At 37.2% G+C, this 19,983-nt stretch overlaps 4 protein-coding genes across 5 annotated transcripts; all 4 read left to right on the top strand.

Moving 5' to 3' along the window:
- Positions 723-6,717, top strand: LOC18588044 (serine/threonine protein phosphatase 2A 55 kDa regulatory subunit B beta isoform). 2 transcript variants are annotated; one of them, XM_018128043.1, is made up of 14 exons: positions 723-1,349; positions 2,279-2,382; positions 2,508-2,606; positions 2,722-2,841; positions 3,029-3,214; positions 3,397-3,488; positions 3,782-3,900; positions 4,146-4,269; positions 4,408-4,531; positions 4,700-4,768; positions 4,880-4,971; positions 5,379-5,456; positions 5,614-5,681; positions 5,950-6,717. In XM_018128043.1, the coding sequence occupies exons 1-14, from the start codon at positions 1,235-1,237 to the stop codon at positions 6,090-6,092; spliced, it is 1,533 nt and encodes a 510-aa protein (XP_017983532.1). In that variant the 5' UTR covers positions 723-1,234; the 3' UTR covers positions 6,093-6,717. The 2 variants fall into 2 exon arrangements, with proteins under 2 accessions (XP_017983532.1, XP_007012253.2); XM_007012191.2 differs by having other exon boundaries at positions 3,029-3,217.
- LOC18588043 (NADH dehydrogenase [ubiquinone] iron-sulfur protein 7, mitochondrial) lies at positions 7,204-9,720 on the top strand. Its single transcript, XM_018127206.1, has 2 exons — positions 7,204-7,788; positions 9,193-9,720. Exons 1-2 carry the CDS (start codon positions 7,385-7,387, stop codon positions 9,425-9,427), a joined length of 639 nt encoding a protein of 212 aa, XP_017982695.1. The 5' UTR covers positions 7,204-7,384; the 3' UTR covers positions 9,428-9,720.
- Positions 10,570-16,471, top strand: LOC18588042 (far upstream element-binding protein 1). Its single transcript, XM_007012186.2, has 6 exons — positions 10,570-10,971; positions 11,197-11,480; positions 11,625-11,714; positions 11,795-11,866; positions 12,085-12,201; positions 15,092-16,471. Exons 1-6 carry the CDS (start codon positions 10,656-10,658, stop codon positions 16,265-16,267), a joined length of 2,055 nt encoding a protein of 684 aa, XP_007012248.1. The 5' UTR covers positions 10,570-10,655; the 3' UTR covers positions 16,268-16,471.
- Positions 17,386-19,253, top strand: LOC18588041. Its single transcript, XM_018127207.1, has 3 exons — positions 17,386-17,560; positions 18,127-18,317; positions 18,995-19,253. Exons 2-3 carry the CDS (start codon positions 18,130-18,132, stop codon positions 19,179-19,181), a joined length of 375 nt encoding a protein of 124 aa, XP_017982696.1. The 5' UTR covers positions 17,386-17,560; positions 18,127-18,129; the 3' UTR covers positions 19,182-19,253.

The following is a 19,983-nucleotide window of genomic DNA, read 5'->3' as shown; positions in this document are numbered from 1 at the left end:
TGTTAAATTTAAATGACTCACTATTTTTTATACCTAAATCCATGTGAATTAATCCGATTGTTACCGAGTAAAGTTTCGTTTCTTTATCGATCAGAGTTTGATTCTCATGAAAAATATTTTGTAATTAAAATTCTGAATATATCACATTAATATAAAAGAATACACTTTTAAAATCATTTGAAAAAAATTATAACTAAATAAAACTAGAGATAACATTGAGAGTGTAAAAAAAAAACCTCGAAAAGAAAATTAGGGTTAGATAAAAGTAAGAGATACCCTACAGTATATAAAATAAAATTAAAACCTTTTCAAAAAACTAAAATAAAAAAAAAACCACTTTCAAAAGCATAAGATTCTTGGTGTCATTATGGGTGTTTTGTTTAAGGACAAAACTTGGGTTATAATTGGAAAGCAAAACCAAAAGGGGAAGAGAAGGAGAGCATTGTAATCGACGCCAAACATGGCCTCAACCTCATCCGTAAAGTTGAGAAGCTTAGGCTATTAAATTTGAAACCAAAGTCCATGTCGTTTTCATCAAATGGCTTATAGCTAGAGCCCATCCATTCCCAATTTTTCCATCTTCTTAAGACAATTTACATCTCAATATTCACTTAATTAATCACCAAATTAACATAAAAAGAAAAAGAAAAAGGAAAAAAGAAGAAGAGAGAGAGAGAGAGAGAGAGAGAGAGAGAGAGAGAGAGAGAGGAGAGAGAGAGNAGAGAGAGAGAGAGGGAATAGAAGGAGAGAGATCCAATAATCAGCCAAAAAGCTACGTCGCATTTCCTGCTCCGTCATTATCTTCCAATCTCCATTTTTTTCCCCTTCTTCTCCCAAATTATAAGGGAAAAAAAAAAAACTGTGAGAGTCTCAATCGACGGAGAAAGAGTAGGGAAGAGAGAGTGAAATCTCGTCTATGTTCGTTTTCTCGAAAGAGAATTTTATTTATTTTTCTTTAAAAATAATATCCAATCGATGTTCATTGCCGGTAAAAGCAAAAGGGAGAGAGAAAACGCCGATAATTTTTCATTGTGAAGCTGTTTTTTCATTTATAGATGATCGATCGAGAGCTTGCATTTCTCAATGGAGATTGCTTCGAATCGATGAAGTGTTTCGTTTTTGTTGTGAATCTGAGTGCCAGATCGGCTCGTTGATGCATTGAGTTTGCTTTTATTTTGTTTCCTGAGGTGGAATCGGTTTAATTTCTTTGTTCTTTTCTTTGGGGGGGAAAACAATGAACAACGGCGGTGCTGAAGCAGCCATAGCTCCGGTGGGAGGGTCACAGCCGCTGGAGTGGAAATTCTCGCAGGTGTTCGGGGAACGGACGGCCGGAGAGGAAGTACAGGAAGGTGCAATATTTGGATTTATTCGATGGGATTTCTCTTAGGGTTTGATTGTGTCTCACTGTTTATGAATGATCGAATTTTAATGTTTTTAACTCTTATAGCTCCAAATTTGCTTATGTAATCGTTTTCCTTCATTGCTATTTTATTTTCCTCTGCTTAAATTGGTAATAAGTGAGCTCTACTGGATATATATTGGGTTGGATTACGGTATAATGTTAGGATCTAGGTCGAGCTTGATCACTGTGTAGCTTCTTGAAGTGTGATGTGAAGCAATGGCGTGTAAATTGTGGTTTATCGATCTGTTCTATACTTAGCAGTTGAGTTTTAGCTGATATTAGTTGTTATTGTCTGAATGATTGGAATAATTAATTCAATAAACTTTTTATTTCATAAATGCTTGGCCGTTGTTTTCTGCAAATTGATCCTATTACTAGGGTCTTGGAGGCTGGTGCCCCATGAAAAGAAGGCACTAGCAAGTCTTTGCTTGTAAGAGACTGAGTTTGCCTGCGTGATTGATGTTCTTGACTTTAGGTTCTTTCACGTGGTAGGTATTCTAGAAAATAGAAAAAGGCGCAAGTGAACTTACCAAATGGTCTGACTTAGAACTCTAGCCATGTGAAATAAGCAGGTTTATGAGTTACTGTTTGTATTGGGCTGGTAGGAATCATAGTTTCTTATTTCTCTATGTGAACTACATTGACTGGGCTATTGTTAACTTTGCTCTACTTGATGCCTTCCTTGCATCCTCCGCAAACTTGAGATGGATTTAAATTAAAATTTTAGGGAGATCGTATTTTCCATGACGCCCTTTGCTTGATGATTTTTCCTGTGTGAAGAAAACAGTTGTGGGTATGATGTGCTTGGTACTTGCTTCTCTTACATGTTCTGCTTCCTCGGCTCACTCCATTTACATGTTGTTTTTTATTTCTCAGTTGATATCATATCTGCTATTGAATTTGATAGAAGTGGTGATCACCTTGCTACTGGAGATCGTGGAGGTCGGGTGGTTTTGTTTGAAAGGACTGACACTCGAGACGTATGTATGCTAACTGTTTTCCTATTTATATTTCTGAAGCTAGGTTCTTCATGCACTATTTTGCTCCAGTGTTCTGTTGTCACATTTTGTAATATGGTTCTGTGATATAAATGTACCATATGTAGCATGTTGGACATCAGAGAGATCTAGAGAGGATGGATTATCCAATAAATAGGCACCCTGAGTTTCGCTACAAAACAGAGTTTCAGAGCCACGAACCTGAGGTATTTATGTGTGGTATACGGCATACATAAACATAGAATTGTTTGGGTTTACATACTTACGCATTTCTGGCCTTGAACATCTATTGAAATGTTCAACTTTATTGGTTTAATGCAGTTTGACTATCTTAAGAGCTTGGAAATTGAGGAGAAAATTAACAAAATTAGATGGTGCCAGTCAGCTAATGGTGCTCTGTTTCTTTTGTCTACTAATGACAAAACAATCAAGTTCTGGAAGGTAGGTGAAGGCATTTTTTTTATTCTGGATTTTACTATTTTGAAGTTCTACACAGATTGGTATTGATATGGTCGCCCTGTAAATTTTTTTTCAAAGGAAAATCAATATTAAAAAAGTACTGACTTAGCAAATCTACAAATGTATCCTTGCTTGTTAGTCTTTCTAATTCCATTTCTACTTTGGACAGGTTCAAGAAAAGAAGGTTAAAAAAGTATGTGACATGAATATGGACTCCACAAAAGCCATGGGAAATGGTCCTATTGTTGGTTCAAATATATCAACAAGCTCCAAACAGTACATTGCAAATGGAGGATGCACAAGCAATGAATTTTCATTCCCTACTGGGGGTTTCTCATCTTTGCATTTGCCTGTGGTAGTTGTACTCAATCCAGATTCTAAGAATAACAATTAAATTTTCATATATTTTGATACTTTCAGAATCTATTATGTTAGTTTTGTCATGTTTCAAGAGCTGGTTTCTGCAATGTTTTGTATGTCAACATTATTGTATATATGATTTGCTGATCTAACACTTAATGCTTCTGTTGTAATTAGGTAACCAGTCATGAGACGAACCTTATGGCTAGATGTCGAAGAATATATGCTCATGCTCATGACTATCATATTAATTCCATATCCAACAACAGGTATGTCCACTTATTTGATTGAATTTAGCCCTGACCTCTTTTTCCCCTCTTAATCCTTATATATGGTACATGTCTCTTATTTTCTATTGAGTTTCCACTTTATTGCGGCTGAGTCTTTTTATAATTTGTGTGGGTGGGGGGGGGGGGGGTGTTGGGGGCATTTAGAAAAATCATCGATTGAGAGAGTCATAGAAATTGCTGTTTGATTTTTGAACCTGAAATGCTTGGTGTTCTAAGCTATCATGATCATGATTTTACCAAATACTTATTGTTCCTTTCTTCTTGATTCGTAGTGATGGTGAAACTTTTATTTCGGCTGACGACCTGCGAATTAATCTGTGGAACCTGGAAATTAGCAATCAAAGTTTTAACATCGTTGATGTGAAACCCACAAATATGGAGGATTTGACTGGTGGGAATCCATTTCTAAAATTTCAATTATTTATCTATTTGGATTTTTTTAATTGTTTATCTTCTGTTGCTTATTATTAGAATCAACTCTCTCTCTCTCTCTCCTGTTCTTCATCGACTCTCCTCATTTTACTGTTTGGCAATTGCAAACATCAATGCTGTCAATTTATGATGTTTCCCTAAAAAGTAATACTATATGTATTTTTCATGTTTGTATGATTGATTTATTTGAATCAATACTTGCAGAGGTGATAACTTCGGCAGAATTTCATCCTACACACTGTAATATGTTAGCATATAGTAGTTCAAAGGGTTCAATTCGTCTTATTGATATGCGCCAGTCTGCGCTGTGTGATACTCACAGCAAATTGTAAGTGACATGTGGTATTTCTGTTTTTTATTGGTTTATTCATTATAGTGCTTGGATCATTATTAGCTATAGATGCTTTAATTGTGTTTTCTTTCATGTTGTTTTCTCTGTGTTTTTATAAGATTTTTGATGGTATAGGTTTGAGGAACAAGAGGCTCCCGGCTCCAGGTCTTTTTTCACAGAGATCATAGCATCAATCTCAGACATTAAGTTTGCCAAGGATGGAAGGCATATACTAAGTCGTGATTACATGACCCTTAAGGTTGATATATTTTTATGTGAAATTAGTTTTTCTCTTTTGAGCAGCACTTTGCTGTTGTGTCATAACTACCAGATATGATGCTAGTATAATAGCTGAATTTCTATATTTATTTACTCCTTCCTCCTCTTCTATTGTTCTGTAACAAGGTTTTGGTTTCTTGGCTGTCAGTTGTGGGACATAAATATGGATTCTGGTCCAGTTGCAACTTTCCAGGTTCATGAATATCTTAGACCAAAGGTAACATATTCTTCTTAGATTCTTTTGTAGGGTTTAGGTAATATTTAAAAAAGAGACACTACATTTACCCTATATGATGGGTGATTTTTTTCTTTTTTGGACCTTGAGCAGCTTTGCGATCTATATGAAAATGATTCTATCTTTGACAAATTTGAGTGTTGTCTAAGTGGAGATGGACTTCGATTGGCTACTGGTTCCTACAGGTACAGTTTAGATATTTGAATAATTCTTTTTATCATCTTATATAAAACATCAACAATATGGAAGGACCTGGTCATCATATTTTTTTTTTGGAAATCATTAGATATCATCCATTAATAAATAGGGAATGGAAAAAATTCCCATGGCAAGAACATCATCAAGATGGCTGCATATTGGTTGATATGCCTTTAGACAAAAATAAGCATATTTCCCCAATACACTATCAAGACACCAAACAAAAGAGCCCATCAGAACAAAATAAGCTGCTGGGTGTGAACCTATACAATCAACAATAAACACAATCCCAGCAAACAGAAAACAAAACTTGAAGGCATGAATGTACAAGAGAAGGAATCCTAGAGATTCCACCATCAACCAGTATATAATGTAGTGCTTTTTGTGACTTCAGCAATCTGTTTCGGGTGTTTGGTTGTTCTGAAGGTAGTACAGAAGCAACAACACTGGAAGCCAGCAAAAACCCAATGAGGTATGTTCTGAGGTAGTTGGCTATTGTAGATATAATGATGTGAGTAGCTGTTAGAGGGACTTGTTTTACTTTTCTTGGTTTGTGAAGTCTTGAATCAAAAGGAATGTCTTATATATTGTCAGAGATTCACTTTGTAATTTATATAATGAATTTACAGGAGACAAATTCAGACATCATCAAGGCCTTCAAGATCTCTTGGTAGCCTCTCTGGTGTTGTCAGACGTGGTATTTGTTTCACACCCTTCGTACAAAGTCCAGATATCTGGATTGTGTTCCATCAGTTTAATTTCTTTTCCTTTATTTTTGCATAATGACTTCTTTTAATCACTGGGCTGTGATATTAGTGAATTAGGCTTAAAACCTTTTTCTAAGGTAACTAGTTTTTGAACAATTATTGATTCATGGAAAGTATATATTTTTTCTGCTTTTGTACGGTTGCTTGAGGTTCATTTAACATTTATGTCTCTATGCATCTCTTTGTTTCCACTTTCAGTAAAAGGAGCAGATAACTCGGGAGTTGATGCAAATGGAAATGCTTTTGATTTCACAACAAAGTTGCTACACCTAGCATGGCATCCAACTGAAAACTCTCTCGCATGCGCTGCATCAAATAGTCTTTACATGTATTATGCATGAAGATGATCCGACAAGGCTCGTGATTATTTTGCTGGGCAAAGCTTTTCTCGCTTGCTTTTGGAGAGATTTGCTTTGCCTTGTTCCCTAATTAATGATGCGGAAGCTGCACCAATTTACCAGACTCTGGGTGGTTCATTGAAATTCTATCATGTCTTCCAACACCAGGGTTCAATGTTGCTGTTGTTGATTTGTCAACGTAGTACATTGACTTTAATGCTTCCAGGCAGGTCATGCCCCCTGATTTAATATTCTTTGTAGGGATAGACACAGTGCTCTCCCTATTTTGGTTTTGTTTAGGTCGAAGAAAAAGTATGATGATAGCACTCCCAACTACTGAAAACAAACTCGCTTCTAATTGGGCTGCAATGTTGCTGGGTTTGAGACTGATGGGATCTTAACCAAAAATCTGAGGGAAAAGGACTTATGTGGTGCATCAATTCTCATTGATACAGGCAGCTCTGAGGCCTTGTGCTTTAATCTTGTACCATTTTCAACTTTAGATTAATACTTGTTATATTCCATTACGATTATTGTTATTTAATTTCTAACTATTCTTTCTCCTCCTCCTCCACAGAATTCCCTTGTGTTGGTTTTGGGATGAAGTAGAACCCCTCCTTTAAATCAATCTTCTGACCCTCCATTATTTTTATTATTATTACTTTATACTTTGATAGTAACTTGCGTTAAATTAATACCAAATCTATTTATACAAGTATTCCCTAGATTTTTGTAGTGGAAGAGCCAATTGTACTTCATTTCTAATGGAAATGAAATGACAAAAGAGGCAAAATAATACCCTCGAAATTTGGCCTGCGTGATTATTAGGTCAATCAATTAATTTAACAAAAAACTATCAATCAAAGCTTTTTATGATCACAAATTAAAGAAATATCTGAGACTAGTTGCCTGTATTTAATCAAATGCATATAGTTAGTATTATCCTTTCTGTTGTAATCGACTTAATAAATTAATAATTTATTAAATTTATAAAATAATATATTCAAAAAATATATTTTATTTAATATATAAATTAATAATTTTTTATAAATCAAAATTAAATATATACACGTAATTTAATTAGAAGATTTTTTTTAAAAAAAAATCCAACTCATTCCTTTCTGAGTTATTTTACAAGGCCCGTACAGATCTGTCATCTCCAAAATGAACCCAGTTAATAACTCCATGGCGCATAACCAATAGTCTGGGAGTCCTCACCGAATCAATACTTCCAAATCTCTCGCCATCTCCAAAGGGAAAGGTCATTTCTCTCTCTTCACAGAAACCACCGAGCCATGGCTCTCATCAGCCGAAACACCGCCAATCGCCTCCCACACCTCCTCTCCGCACAGCGGGCTCTCTCTCTGCACACCACCCTTCCTTCTCTCTCCTCCTCCTCCTTCCCCACCACTTACGCTCGTCCTTCTCCTCCCTCCACGTCCGGCCCTCCCGCTGGGCTCTCCAAGACTGCCGAATATGTGATCTCAAAGGTCGATGACCTCATGAACTGGGCCCGTCGTGGGTCCATCTGGCCTATGACCTTCGGCCTCGCTTGCTGTGCTGTTGAAATGATGCACACCGGTGCCGCTCGCTATGATTTCGATCGCTTCGGTATCATTTTCAGGCCTAGCCCTCGCCAATCCGATTGCATGATTGTCGCTGGCACTCTCACAAACAAAATGGCCCCTGCTCTCCGCAAGTATGTTTTAATCTCATTTCTTAGGGTTTTATTTTATACTATGTTTTAATCTCATTTCTTAGGGTTTTATTTTATACTAATTTAATACTCCTTTATTTATCTTTATATTTAAATTTTGGGGCGAATGAGAATGTGAATTTTGGCAGTCCCAACATTCTTTTTAGCTATGCTAGGTTTGAATTAACGATAGGCATAGTTGCAAAATTGAATTCCTAAATCCTCTATTTGCTTTGTGTCAAGGATTATTTAGAAAATCTTTTTTTTTCTTATAGGATTAAAATTATCATTTGATTTGTGACTGAATTCCTGTAATGCTGTAGGATCTTTGCTTTTATATAAGTTGGGAGCATATTTCAAATAATGAAGATGACAATTTCTGTGAAATTTACGGATTTTTGTTTGGGGAATAGGGTAGCTAAAGTAAATGATCTGAAAGGTGAAAGCTACCCGAGGTTGTTTCTCGTTCAGTGTAACAAAATGATTTTTCCGTGCTCCCTTGTATGAGGCATTGTGATTGGTGCATCCCTAAAGAAGGTTAAATCAACTTTCAATTTGTCTTTTGTTTCTTCCTGATTTTGGCGGAATTGTTGAAGAGATATGAAGATAAAAAACTATGGAACAAGATTTTGCTATCTGTAATCTTTCAAGGCCTTAGCTTGGTTGGCTGAACATGGATTTTACAGCTGTCAACCTGGAGCTCAACTTAGGTCTAGCTGGAATGGTCCTGGATAAGTTTGTGTGATCTGGCTTGGTAAGTTAGTAATTAGGTTTTTGGTCAATAACCTATAATCAGAACTAGTAACATATTACTATATGTCGATGGTTGTTCAACTTGACATTTGTGTAACTGGTTTATGGCATCTACATATAGAAAACTACCCAACCTAGGCTGAGCTGGCTTGTTTTGCTTGTTATACAGTCTGATAAGGGTCTGCTGAAGCTGGCTTAATTGGATTATTTGCGTGGATTAGGGCTATAGGCTATGTTATGATGGTGAATTTGGAGTGCGATGTGCATAAAAATGTTTGGTGTTTCAATGGTGATTTGACATTTAGATTTATTTCTCAGAGTCGTGCAAATAGATGCAACCTTAAAGTTTTACCTCTGCTGGTGGTTTCATACTCTTTGCCAAGTTTTACAATTTTTAGTAGCATTCCCCAAATTTTGTTGCCATTCTTTATTTTCTTGATGATGTATAGCATCTTCTTCATTTTGAATTTTGTTACTCTAGGCTTGAGGGATTCTCTAAATTTTTTGTTTGAGAGAAGGGATTCCATGGAATTTGTGTGAATGACTTGGCAAAGAACCAAGTCATTGGCTATCTTCTTCTTCTTCCTTCTGTACTACAGTTGTAGAAATTTGCTCGAGGTTTGGTAATTTTACCTTCATGTTGAATTTTTGCAGGGTTTATGACCAAATGCCGGAGCCTAGGTGGGTCATTTCTATGGGAAGTTGTGCGAATGGTGGTGGATACTATCATTACTCATACTCTGTTGTTAGAGGTTGTGATAGAATTGTCCCTGTTGACATCTACGTACCTGGTTGCCCACCCACTGCTGAGGCTCTACTATATGGAGTTCTTCAGTTGCAGAAAAAGATCAACAGGCGCAAGGATTTCCTCCATTGGTGGAACAAGTAAGGATATCACAAGTTGCTCCTGGGCTATTTTGGGTGCAGTGTTAAGGTAAAATAAATCAGTTCGCTGGTGAAATGCCATGTAGAGATAGATTATTAAAATGGTTTTGAACATAAAGTCCATGAGCTTTACAAATCAAGTTTCGGTTACATGTATGGTGATTGTACTTCCTGTATTACTTGGAATTTCAATTTGCACCGGCTTTAGTTTTCTTTTTACCTACCTGTGCTGTTGTTCTAAGGATGTTTATTTTGTCGTTTTACAAGGGTATGAATAAATTCATTGTTTTTTTTTTTCTGTGGTATCTCGATTTGATGGTTTGAACTTCGAAGGCAGTTCTGAGGAGTATTTTATTCATATCCGGAACAGTCTGTCAACATAATGGTGATCGTCAATGCCCTTATGCCTATGGGATGAATTTCTAAGGGCAGGATTTGGGTTTTCCATTGCCATGGTAAGTTGGAAATCTGGGTTGGGGGACTTGACTCGTGCAGTCAAGTTTGTGCATGTTGATTACAGTAGTTTGCCAGGTCTGAGACTGAGAGACTTCACTTGCTATATCAATAACAATAATGTAAAACATAATATAGAAACATATTACTCAAAGGTGGTTTTTAGCTCAAAGATATGGCGAATTGGGCTCATTGGGTGGGACAGAGAACTAAGATAATTTTTTGGACCAAGGAACTTTTCTTGGTAATTAAATACAATTGTAAATTATTCCGACCAATCAAAATGGAGTTATTATAACATAGCTTGTGTTATTAATAACTCGTCATGCTTTATAGTATCTATCAATCATCATAATTTACCCACGGAGGGCAGTGGATTTTTTTTAATTAAATTTACTTTAAAATGAGTTATATCTTGACGTTGACCATGGCTAAAATAATATGAAAAAGCTACTAAAAATGAGAACTTGACCGTAAGCAGAAGTCTATAAGCAAACCACTCCTCCCGTTTAGTTAAAAGCAGTAGATGCTTTTTACCGTATGTAAACCAAAAAGATCGAATTCTAAAGCCGAAAATAGAATAAAAATCCAATTCACATGCACAACAAAGGGAACCCAAAAAAAAAAGAAAAAAAAAAGCAATTTAAACTCACGACATATATAAATAAATAAAATACCCCACGTGATTTTATTTCTTAGCTATTCGTCCCACACCCTCCTCTCTCTCTCTATCCCTCTAGGGTTTCTCTCTCGCTGTCTGTCTTTTGGTCTCTCGCACAATGACAGACGAAGCGCAGTACTCTTCAGGTCCAGACGCCGGCAGCAACAAGCGCAAATACGATGACCAGACGCCGCCTTCTTCCGGTGGCAGGAGGCCGACAGGGTTTTCCTCCCCAGATTCGGCTCCTCCTTCTTACAACAGCGTCCCGCCACCGCTTGACGGCATCGAGATGGCCAAGCAGCGAGCTCAAGAGATTGCTGCTCGCCTTACTCTCTCTGCTGCATCCGCCGGCGCTGAGGCCAAGCGCCCTCGCGTCGAAAACGGCTCTGGAGGTGGTTTTGATAACGACAAGGGATTTAGCTCCGCACCTCCTGGTATTGTCTCTCTTTCTTTCTTCATTTTTCCTGCCTGTGACACGTGTTCTTTGATAGTAAATGCTTTCAGTGTTTTGAGTAGATTGTTGCATCTAGGGTTTTGTATTTACGGTTTCGAACTTTTGAATACAATCTTTTGGTTGCTGCTGTTTGCAAGATGCTAAATTGTAGATCTGATTTTTGAAAGTTGACGCAAAGCGTAATGAATAGCTTTAATGAATACAGATATGAAGCCTATGTCGAACTCTGCTCCTTCATCTATACCAGTTTCTTATGGTAGCTACCATGGTACTAGCAAAAAGATTGACATTCCACAAATCAGGGTTGGTGTTATAATTGGGAAAGCCGGAGAAACCATCAAATATCTTCAACTACAATCTGGGGCAAAGATTCAGGTTCAGCGAGATATGGATGCAGACCCAAATTCTGTGACTAGGCCTGTAGAGCTCATGGGTACTGCTGAACAAATTGCCAAGGCAGAGCAGTTGATAAACGATGTTCTTGCTGAGGTAATTCATCCCGCCCTTCTATTTATGTGAAATTGATGCATTGCCTTTATGCAGAATATTAATCTAATTTTATCATTTTGGAGTCTTGCAATATTAGTTATAGTAAGTATGAAATATGATTATACCAATTAATGCTCTGGCCAGGCTGAAGCAGGGGGCTCTGGCATAGTTTCTCGAAGATTGACAGGACAAGCTGGAAGTGAACATTTTGAAATGAAGATTCCAAATAACAAGGTAGACCAGTGTAAAAGCATTAGTCAACTTTGTTCATTGACTTTGGTTCAAGATAATATGTAATGTGAGCATGATTTCAGGTTGGTCTGGTGATTGGTAAAGGTGGTGAAACAATTAAAAATATGCAAGCCAGAACTGGAGCTCGTATTCAGGTTTGAATCTTAAGTGTCATTCTTATTTGGAAGTCCTCTATTGTTGCTTTAGCTTCATATTCGCTGACAATTAATGTATTTGTTTGAATTGTAAAACAGCTACCTTAGGACCAGATTCATTTTTTAATCAGTTTCTTCGATATGGTCTTTTAAATCTTGCAGTAGTTGCATCTACAACTACGGTTTCTGACAACAGTATCTCTTTTAATCTGGTGCAGGTGATACCATTGCACTTGCCTCCTGGTGATCCATCAACAGAAAGGTCATTACACATAGATGGGACAAGTGAACAGATTAAAAATGCTAGAGAATTGGTTGATGAGGTCATAAGCGAGGTATGTTTGGATGTGAATGTTGGGAGGAAAGCTTTTCTTCAGTTTAACCTATTTCTGTCTCTAGTTTTTTACATGAATCGCTTGTGATTGTTTTGTACCTTTATTTTGTATGCCTACTCCTGTAGGACCTGTTTAGTTCTATTCTGAATGTTGATTTTAGGTGATCTTCTGGAGCATCACTCTAGTCTGTACAACATTAGTAAAGATTGGACTCTTCAAAATTTTAGTTTTATTGAGACATCTCATTAACATTGCTTAAGAAATTTCCTTGTTCAGATTTTCTAGAGGTATTCTTATATTCTCAATTGCAGGTTAAAAACAGTTTTGTTCATTTGGGTAAAGTAGGGACTAAATTGCTACTTTATTTTGTGTTTATTTCTTCCTACATAGATATTGTGTCATTATGATCTGTCAATTGTTGTCTCTGGTCAATGTTCTGGAAGTCTCTCTTTTTATCTAACAAATTCTTACATTTTCTTATACTTCCATATACCTGTTGAGGAAGTAGATGATTTTCCCACTCAGGTTATAATTTTTCTGCTAAGTATTGTGCTGAATAATTTTTCCTAGACTTGCTTTTGCATCCTCATTTCTTGATGTAGTTATTCAGTCACTTTGAGATATAGATTGGATTTTATATTATCATCGATTTCTTTTCTTCCGTTTGTTGCACTTGTAAAATCTTGAGAGTTGCAGACATCTTTTGCTGGTGATCCTTGTCGCTATGACAGCTGTTTTGTATGTGTCAAAATGACCAGTGCAAGATGAGCAGCTCCTCTACTTTGTAAGAGATTCATGGCTATTTTGTATCAAAATTTTCTGGTTCTAGTGTCATTAGGAGCTGGATAACGTGGTAATTTGCACTGCTTGGTATCCTCTCGAAATCTTGTGGGTGGAGTTAATACTTTTACATGTTAAGTTCAAACTGTCAAGGTCTCTATCTGCAGTCGGTTTCTTATGTATTAATTAAGGTAAATTGTGTGTTGGGAATTGGACAGAGGTCAAACTTGATAGTTTCAATTGCCAAAGTTTTGTGAAGAGTGATGGTTATTGCCCTCTAGTTTTCCTTAAGTTTTGTGCTTGATATTTTGATGCTTAGTTTGCAAGGCAGGTCTTACCCACTCATTTTATGTTAGGATATTGTGGTATAAAGTATAAACAAGGACTTCCTTCATTCTGGTGATAGAAGTCGAATTTCGTCGTTCTTTGGTTTTATGGCTAAGTGACTTGTTGGGATTAGGCATGTTTAGCTACCAACTGTGCTTATTAATTGTAAATGATGAGACTGATATTGTCGTTGGGATTAGGCATGTTTAGCCACCGAATGTGCTTATTAATTGTAAATGATGAGACTGATATTGTCATTGGGAACTATTGTAGGATTAGTCTGTTGGACAATTGGTGACACCAACATTGATTTCTTTCTGTTGGTGTTTCCTCTGCATTGCCCTGGTATGGTTTCAGATCCTATTTCTGATATTTAGTAATCTTATACTGGAGAGAGGCTGAAAGTTATTGTTGGATATATAAGATTGCTAAATACTAGATTCTTTTATCATTCTGGCACCACAGGATTTGTTCATTTTAACGTGTATCACAAGAATGTTCCTATTTCTATTAATCTTCTCTTTTGGTTAAACAAGGATGGTATAGCTTTTGGTTCTTAATTTGGTTTATTATTTGAATGCTTAAACCATTCAGTCCAATTTTTCTTCCTTACATTGCCCCTGATTTTTTCTGTCACCATCATTTAATAGTGTTGGCTGGTTGTTGACAAATTTACATAATTCTAAATTTGTGGATATTTCATACTGAGATGTCTTTTCTTCCAGCCTTGTAAATTAAATTTTTTTTAGTTGCTTAAAGATTGTTTTTGACTGCGTTAGTATTTGAGCTTTCCTGTATTTCTAAATGTCATCTTTAAGCAATCTTTAAGCTTGTATTTTTATCAGTAACATGTTGTGGGATTTTTTTTTTTAAACATTAACTTAACGAGTTTTATTCTTTATGGATTTCACTTTGTTCATTGGTCGAGTTGCATGTTCTTTTTCGGAAAGCCTCAAGTATGAGGATACATATTTGATGTAATTTTGTTTTGTCTTGCATATCTTTTTTATTCTTGTGTTGAAGTTGTTTTATTGAAAGTTGTAATTTAGATTGAATTTATTCCAGAAAACTTTTGTCTATGATTAGGTTAGCTCTGGTCTATGGTATTTCTTATCAGATGTTTGCCCTATGCGGTTAGGGTTCATATGTTAAGCAAAATCCTTTATTTTGGTGATACAAGTCAATTATCTTTTCTAAATGCAGATAATCAATCTTGTATAAGTGTTAGATCTACAATTCATTTTTTCCTTTCTTTTGTTTAGAGAAATTTAGGTCTGTTCTAAGAGATATCATTTGCTTAATGCATGTTGATTGATCTTCTAGGATATTGTCATTCCTTATTTGATGCTTCTGTGTGTTAAATGCATCAATTGGATTGTTGGATAGATGATATATAGTATGCTTTTAACTATGAGTTTCTTGCCTGTTGGCAATGGGGTTCATGGTTCCTTGTGCTTTGATGTAAAAGGTTCTATTAGTATTTGTGGGGTTCTATATTTTTTTTTCTTTTTGCACCCATTCACTTCAAATAGGGAGAGGATGGGCTTCTGCTGGAGTAAACTCAATAATCCCTCCGACCATACGGTATGTAGGCATTTATAACCTTCGTACTACAGTACAAACTCCGTTAATGCCACTGTGGACATACTGATTTTGATAATTGCTATTCAGTTTTTGTATATGCCTATTTGTGTAGATGCATATTCTGTTTTGCTGTATGTGTTTATGTGCCAGCGTCATTGGAAAGTCCACTTTGGTTATTTGAGGGAACAATTTTGTGCAGAATCGTCTGAGAAATCCAGCAATGGCTGGAGGCTATACACAGCAAGGTTACCAAGCACGACCGCCTACAAGCTGGGGCCAAGGGGCTCCTCCAATGCAGCAACCTGGTTATGGTTATATGCAGCCTGGGGCATATCCTGGCCCATCACCTCAGTATAACATGTCTCAGCCGCCTTATGGGGGCTATCCTTCGCAACCAACATCTGGCAGCTATGCCTCTGGTTGGGACCAGTCAGCTGTACCACCAAACCAGCAAAGCTCTGCAGCAGGTGGTTATGATTACTATAATCAACAGCCTTCTTCACAGCAGCAGCAAACCCCTGGTGGTTCAGCAGCTCCAGCTGATAACAGTGGTTACAATTACAGTCAACCACCAGCTTCTAGCTACATGCAACCAGGACAAGGTTATCCTCAGGATGGCTATGGTGGATACCCTGCACCTCCGCAATCAGGTTATGGACAACCATCATCATATGATCAACAACAAGGTTATGGGTCTGCACATAGCTATGGTAATGCAACGAACCCAACTCAAGAGGGTCACACACCCTCCTATGGTGGTCAAGGGGATTCAGGTCAAGCACCTACATCTACCCAACCATCTGCGATGGGCCAGCAAGGGTACAATACTAGTCAGCAGCCTAGCCAAAATCCTGGAAGTTATCCACCTCAAGGAAGTACTCAACCTGGTTATGGAGTGCCTCCAACTTCCCAGGCTGGCTATGGGAGTCAACCACCAGCTCAGTCTGGCTATGGGCCTGGATATGGACCACCACAAGCACAGAAACCTTTGGCCAATCCCCCTGTCTATGGGCAGACGCAGCAGTCGCCTAGCACCCCAGGAAGCTATGGCCAGCCAGGATATCATTCACAGCCACCGCCATCTGGCTATGCTCAACCAGAATCAGGTTCACAACGTGCTCAATCATCTAGTTATGGTGCTGCACCCGCGCAGCCAGGATATGGAGCACCACCTTATGGAGCAGCACCAGCCAGCCAGCCTGGTTATGGAGCACCACCATATAACACCTCTTATGGTGGTAGTTACTCACAGCCTCCAGCATATCCTGCTGACAGCAATGCAAGTGGGAGCACTCGTGGGACGTATGATGCAGCACCAACAGCCTCTCAAACTGTTCAACAAAGTGGAGTTGCCAAGGCATCACCCCAAAGTTGATTTGTGGTGAGTTTGTTGAAGACATTTATATTTTGGTACTGTTGATGCAGATGGTTTATTGTATTTCAATTAGGTCAAGTTAGTTTTGGCAGTATTCAAAGACAGTGCTAGTGTTTTACTTCAATATTATGAGGCAGTGGTTTTGGATGCTTTAATTTTCCCGCTTTATGCTATGGTCGAAGGTTTATACTTGCCTATTCTAAATACTGATTTTCTAATGTTATTATCATCTCGTTTTGTTCAAGTTATATATATATATATATATATATATATATATATATATGTATGTATGTATATTCCTGAAGAATGTCAAAATCACTTAATATTGAGGGGCATTGGTACGGTTGTCTAAACCCAGGGAAGTTGTCATATTACAGAAGGCGGAAGCTACATTTATCTCCTAGTTGACCTTGTTAAAGGTTGCAAGTGCTACTGTATTCGATTTCCTTTTTTGAAGGCTGGATCATAAGCCGATTCCTGTTGTTGCTGGGGAACGAAGGATTTTCAGCATTTTGGCTGTGAGCTGTAAACATACGTTTTTGTAAATTCAGTCCAAAAGTAGTTGCATTCTTGTCGGCAAATGGGTTCAGCCTGACCTAACCAGAACAATGGTTGTGATAGTTAATACTTGAGTATGACACTCGTGCAATAGGGTAATAATCACCATGCGGGAAATGTCTAGCACAAAAAAAAAAAAAAGAAAAAAAGAAAAAGAGAAAAGGTTGAACAACTTATGTTGTAGGAGTTAATGCTCATGGTAATAATCCATGACCATCTTCAATTGAGATCATCCGGATACTGGCTGTCCTGTGTCAACTCGTGAAGTCAACCAATGCAAAAATGGTTAGATCATGTTCTTGGGTCTTCTAAACCGGATTATATATATATATATATCAATATATGCTAATGGTACTCTTTAATTCAAAATTGAAAAAAATTAACTGGTAGTAAAAGTGATAATATTGTAAAATCAAAAAAACTGCGGCCAAAAAAAAGAGAGTAGATTCTAAATACGTTGTTACGTATGTTATTCCCTTTGTAGTTGAAATTTGAAGTTGTCAAATAATAATAATAATAATAATAATAAATAATGTGTCTCGTATATTTGAATCCTTCTGGACACATGGTAAGATTATTTGCATTCAGTGCAGGATACTGACGAGGACTCACCGCAGCGGAACATAAGCAAAAATTACCAGGATATATAAATATTACACGAGGAAATAAAACCCTACTTCTCCCTCTGCTCTGTACCGCTCCTTCTCTCTCTCCTATCGCCAAAAACAGATATAGGTAGGTTCGTTCCCTCAGATTGTAATGCTGCATTTTTCTCTTCATCTTTCCTTATTTTACTTATCCAACTCTGCATCTTTAGCTCTCCAAACTTACCATATATCGTCAAATGTTGTTGACTCTTACTAATTCTTTGAAACTTTTAGAAATCTGGTTTTTGGCTTATCGATTCGGTTTATTCTTGGATTCTGCAATGGAGCTCTTATTGTTTTCCACAACATGTTGTACTTTTTCTTTTCATCCCCCTCTCTCTTTTTTCCAGTGAATTTGGACTTCAGTGGGATTAATTACTTTAATGCTGCTTAAGTAAACGTTTCTTTTTCTGTTTGATCCTTTCTAATCGATTCTCTTGTGTTTTTAAAATTGATATTTAGATCAATAGCGTGGGAATTAAGGTATAGTATTATGAATTCAAGAGCTCGTAATTCTGGGATTATTTGATGGAAAATGGACAAATTGCCCAAACAAGTCTGCCGAGTTGAAACTTTTTTGGCTGATTTCTGATGAAATTTCTGTTTATCTAACGTATTACGATTCTATCCTGGTGGTTTTGTTTGTTTGTGAAGCCGATGGGGTTGGCACCGAAGTTAGCTCAGTTGCAGTCCAAGGCAACTCAGGCATCCCAATTTGTAGCAAAGCATGGTTCTGCCTACTACAAGCAGCTACTGGAGCAGAATAAGCACTACATTCAAGAGCCACCTACGGTTGAGAAATGTAACCTTTTGTCAAAGCAATTGTTTTACACTCGTCTAGCCAGGTTACCCCTTTTACCCCATTCGTTCTTCTGCTTTTCCTTTCAGCATTTTAGGGTAATCTCAAAGGTTTCAGACTCAAATGAATCTATGCTGTGACTTGCGGTGATTTTCTTTTGTTAATCTTTTGTGTTATTTGTATTGACATGGATATGATGGCTGAAAAGTAAAAGGTCTGAGCAGGAAGCTTATGCTGGTAGTGATGGGTGTCGAGTTAAAGGGAAAGGGAGAGGGCCCCTGTCCTTGTTTCTAGTCATTGCATTGCGACTCTCGCAACCTCTCCTACAACAATCATGTTATGCTCAAGCATGGCAGCGGGTTGAAATAAAAGGCGTGGGCTGCATTTTAGTATTAAATGCCAGCCTAGACTTCTCCCTACATCATATATTCCTTTTTCCCTCTTCCTTGAACATCTGTCAGCTGCCATCATGCTCCCTGCGTTGATCAAACCTTCATGCTGATCCATTGAATTTGTTACTTCTGTTATCATCAGTTCTCCCTTCTAGTCTTTTAGTCATTTGCTATTGCTGACATTGGAAACATCTACAAGTAAGAAGGCCTAATGTTGTTTGATTGTGATTTTGTTTTCTTTTTCTAGAAATGCATTACCTCTTTGGCTATTATCTGCATCAGTCAAACTTTTCTACCCTCCCACTGAGTTAATCTTCTGAATTTGAGGCAGTATTCCCGGCCGCTATGAGACATTCTGGAAGGAGATGGATTATGCCAAGCATATGTGGAAGAACAGGAAGGAATTGAAGATTGAGGATGCTGGCATTGCTGCTCTATTTGGGTTAGAGTGTTTTGCCTGGTTCTGCGCTGGAGAGATTGTTGGTCGAGGATTCACCTTAACTGGTTACTATGTTTAAGTGATTCAACAAGAACAGCTTCTGAATTTGAACTGATCAAAGCTTTCACCATATATATATTTTTTCAAGATCTTTTTGTCATCATAACATACAAGTTGCCGTTCTGCAAGAAAAATTAAACTTGATTAGCAACAACCCATTCGTATCAACATATCTCTAATTCCATTTTCCTGCTTGCACAAAAAAGGTACACCATTCTCTATTGCAATTCTATCAATTGAAGGTATTCCTATTAAGGAAGAGGTTGCTGAGAGTAACCAGGCATTTTGGCTGTTAATTTCCCTACTAATATCCAGCATAAAAGATGTTACAGACTTGAGTAATCGTCCTGAATCACACTCTTTATAGGCTTAATCTACTTGGGCTTTTTTAAATAAAAATAATACCGGATATATCTTTCTCTCGAGGATAGTGGCAGATATATCTAAAACATGTGGCTGTAAACAGCCTTATCTGCACCTCTTTGAGAATAAATATGAAGTCCTCTTTCCTCATGCTGAGTCTGCTAGCGTGAACGAAGCATTGAAGCATACCAAGTTTTACATTTTGCTGGTTGTAATCAAGGACTTAATTTGGTAACTCTTCGGAATTCTTTCGTTTATTTCATGCAATGATTATGATAATGTGTTTAAAACCCAAACTGTTGCTAACATTTGGATAGTTTCTCTTTTGAGATTAATGATTTTTTTTTGATTCAACCAAAAATAAGTAGGAATTCTGCTACAAGGTAACAGCCTGTAGAAAGCATTGGGGAAGTTACAAGAAAAAAGAACAGGAATTCTCGGGAATTGAACATCTTTCA

Source organism: Theobroma cacao, chromosome 9, assembly GCF_000208745.1.
Source record: "Theobroma cacao cultivar B97-61/B2 chromosome 9, Criollo_cocoa_genome_V2, whole genome shotgun sequence".
Classification (NCBI taxonomy): Eukaryota; Viridiplantae; Streptophyta; class Magnoliopsida; order Malvales; family Malvaceae; genus Theobroma; species Theobroma cacao.
The sequence above is the reverse complement of the archived record's forward strand: the minus strand, read 5'-3'. Positions and strand labels throughout refer to the sequence as shown.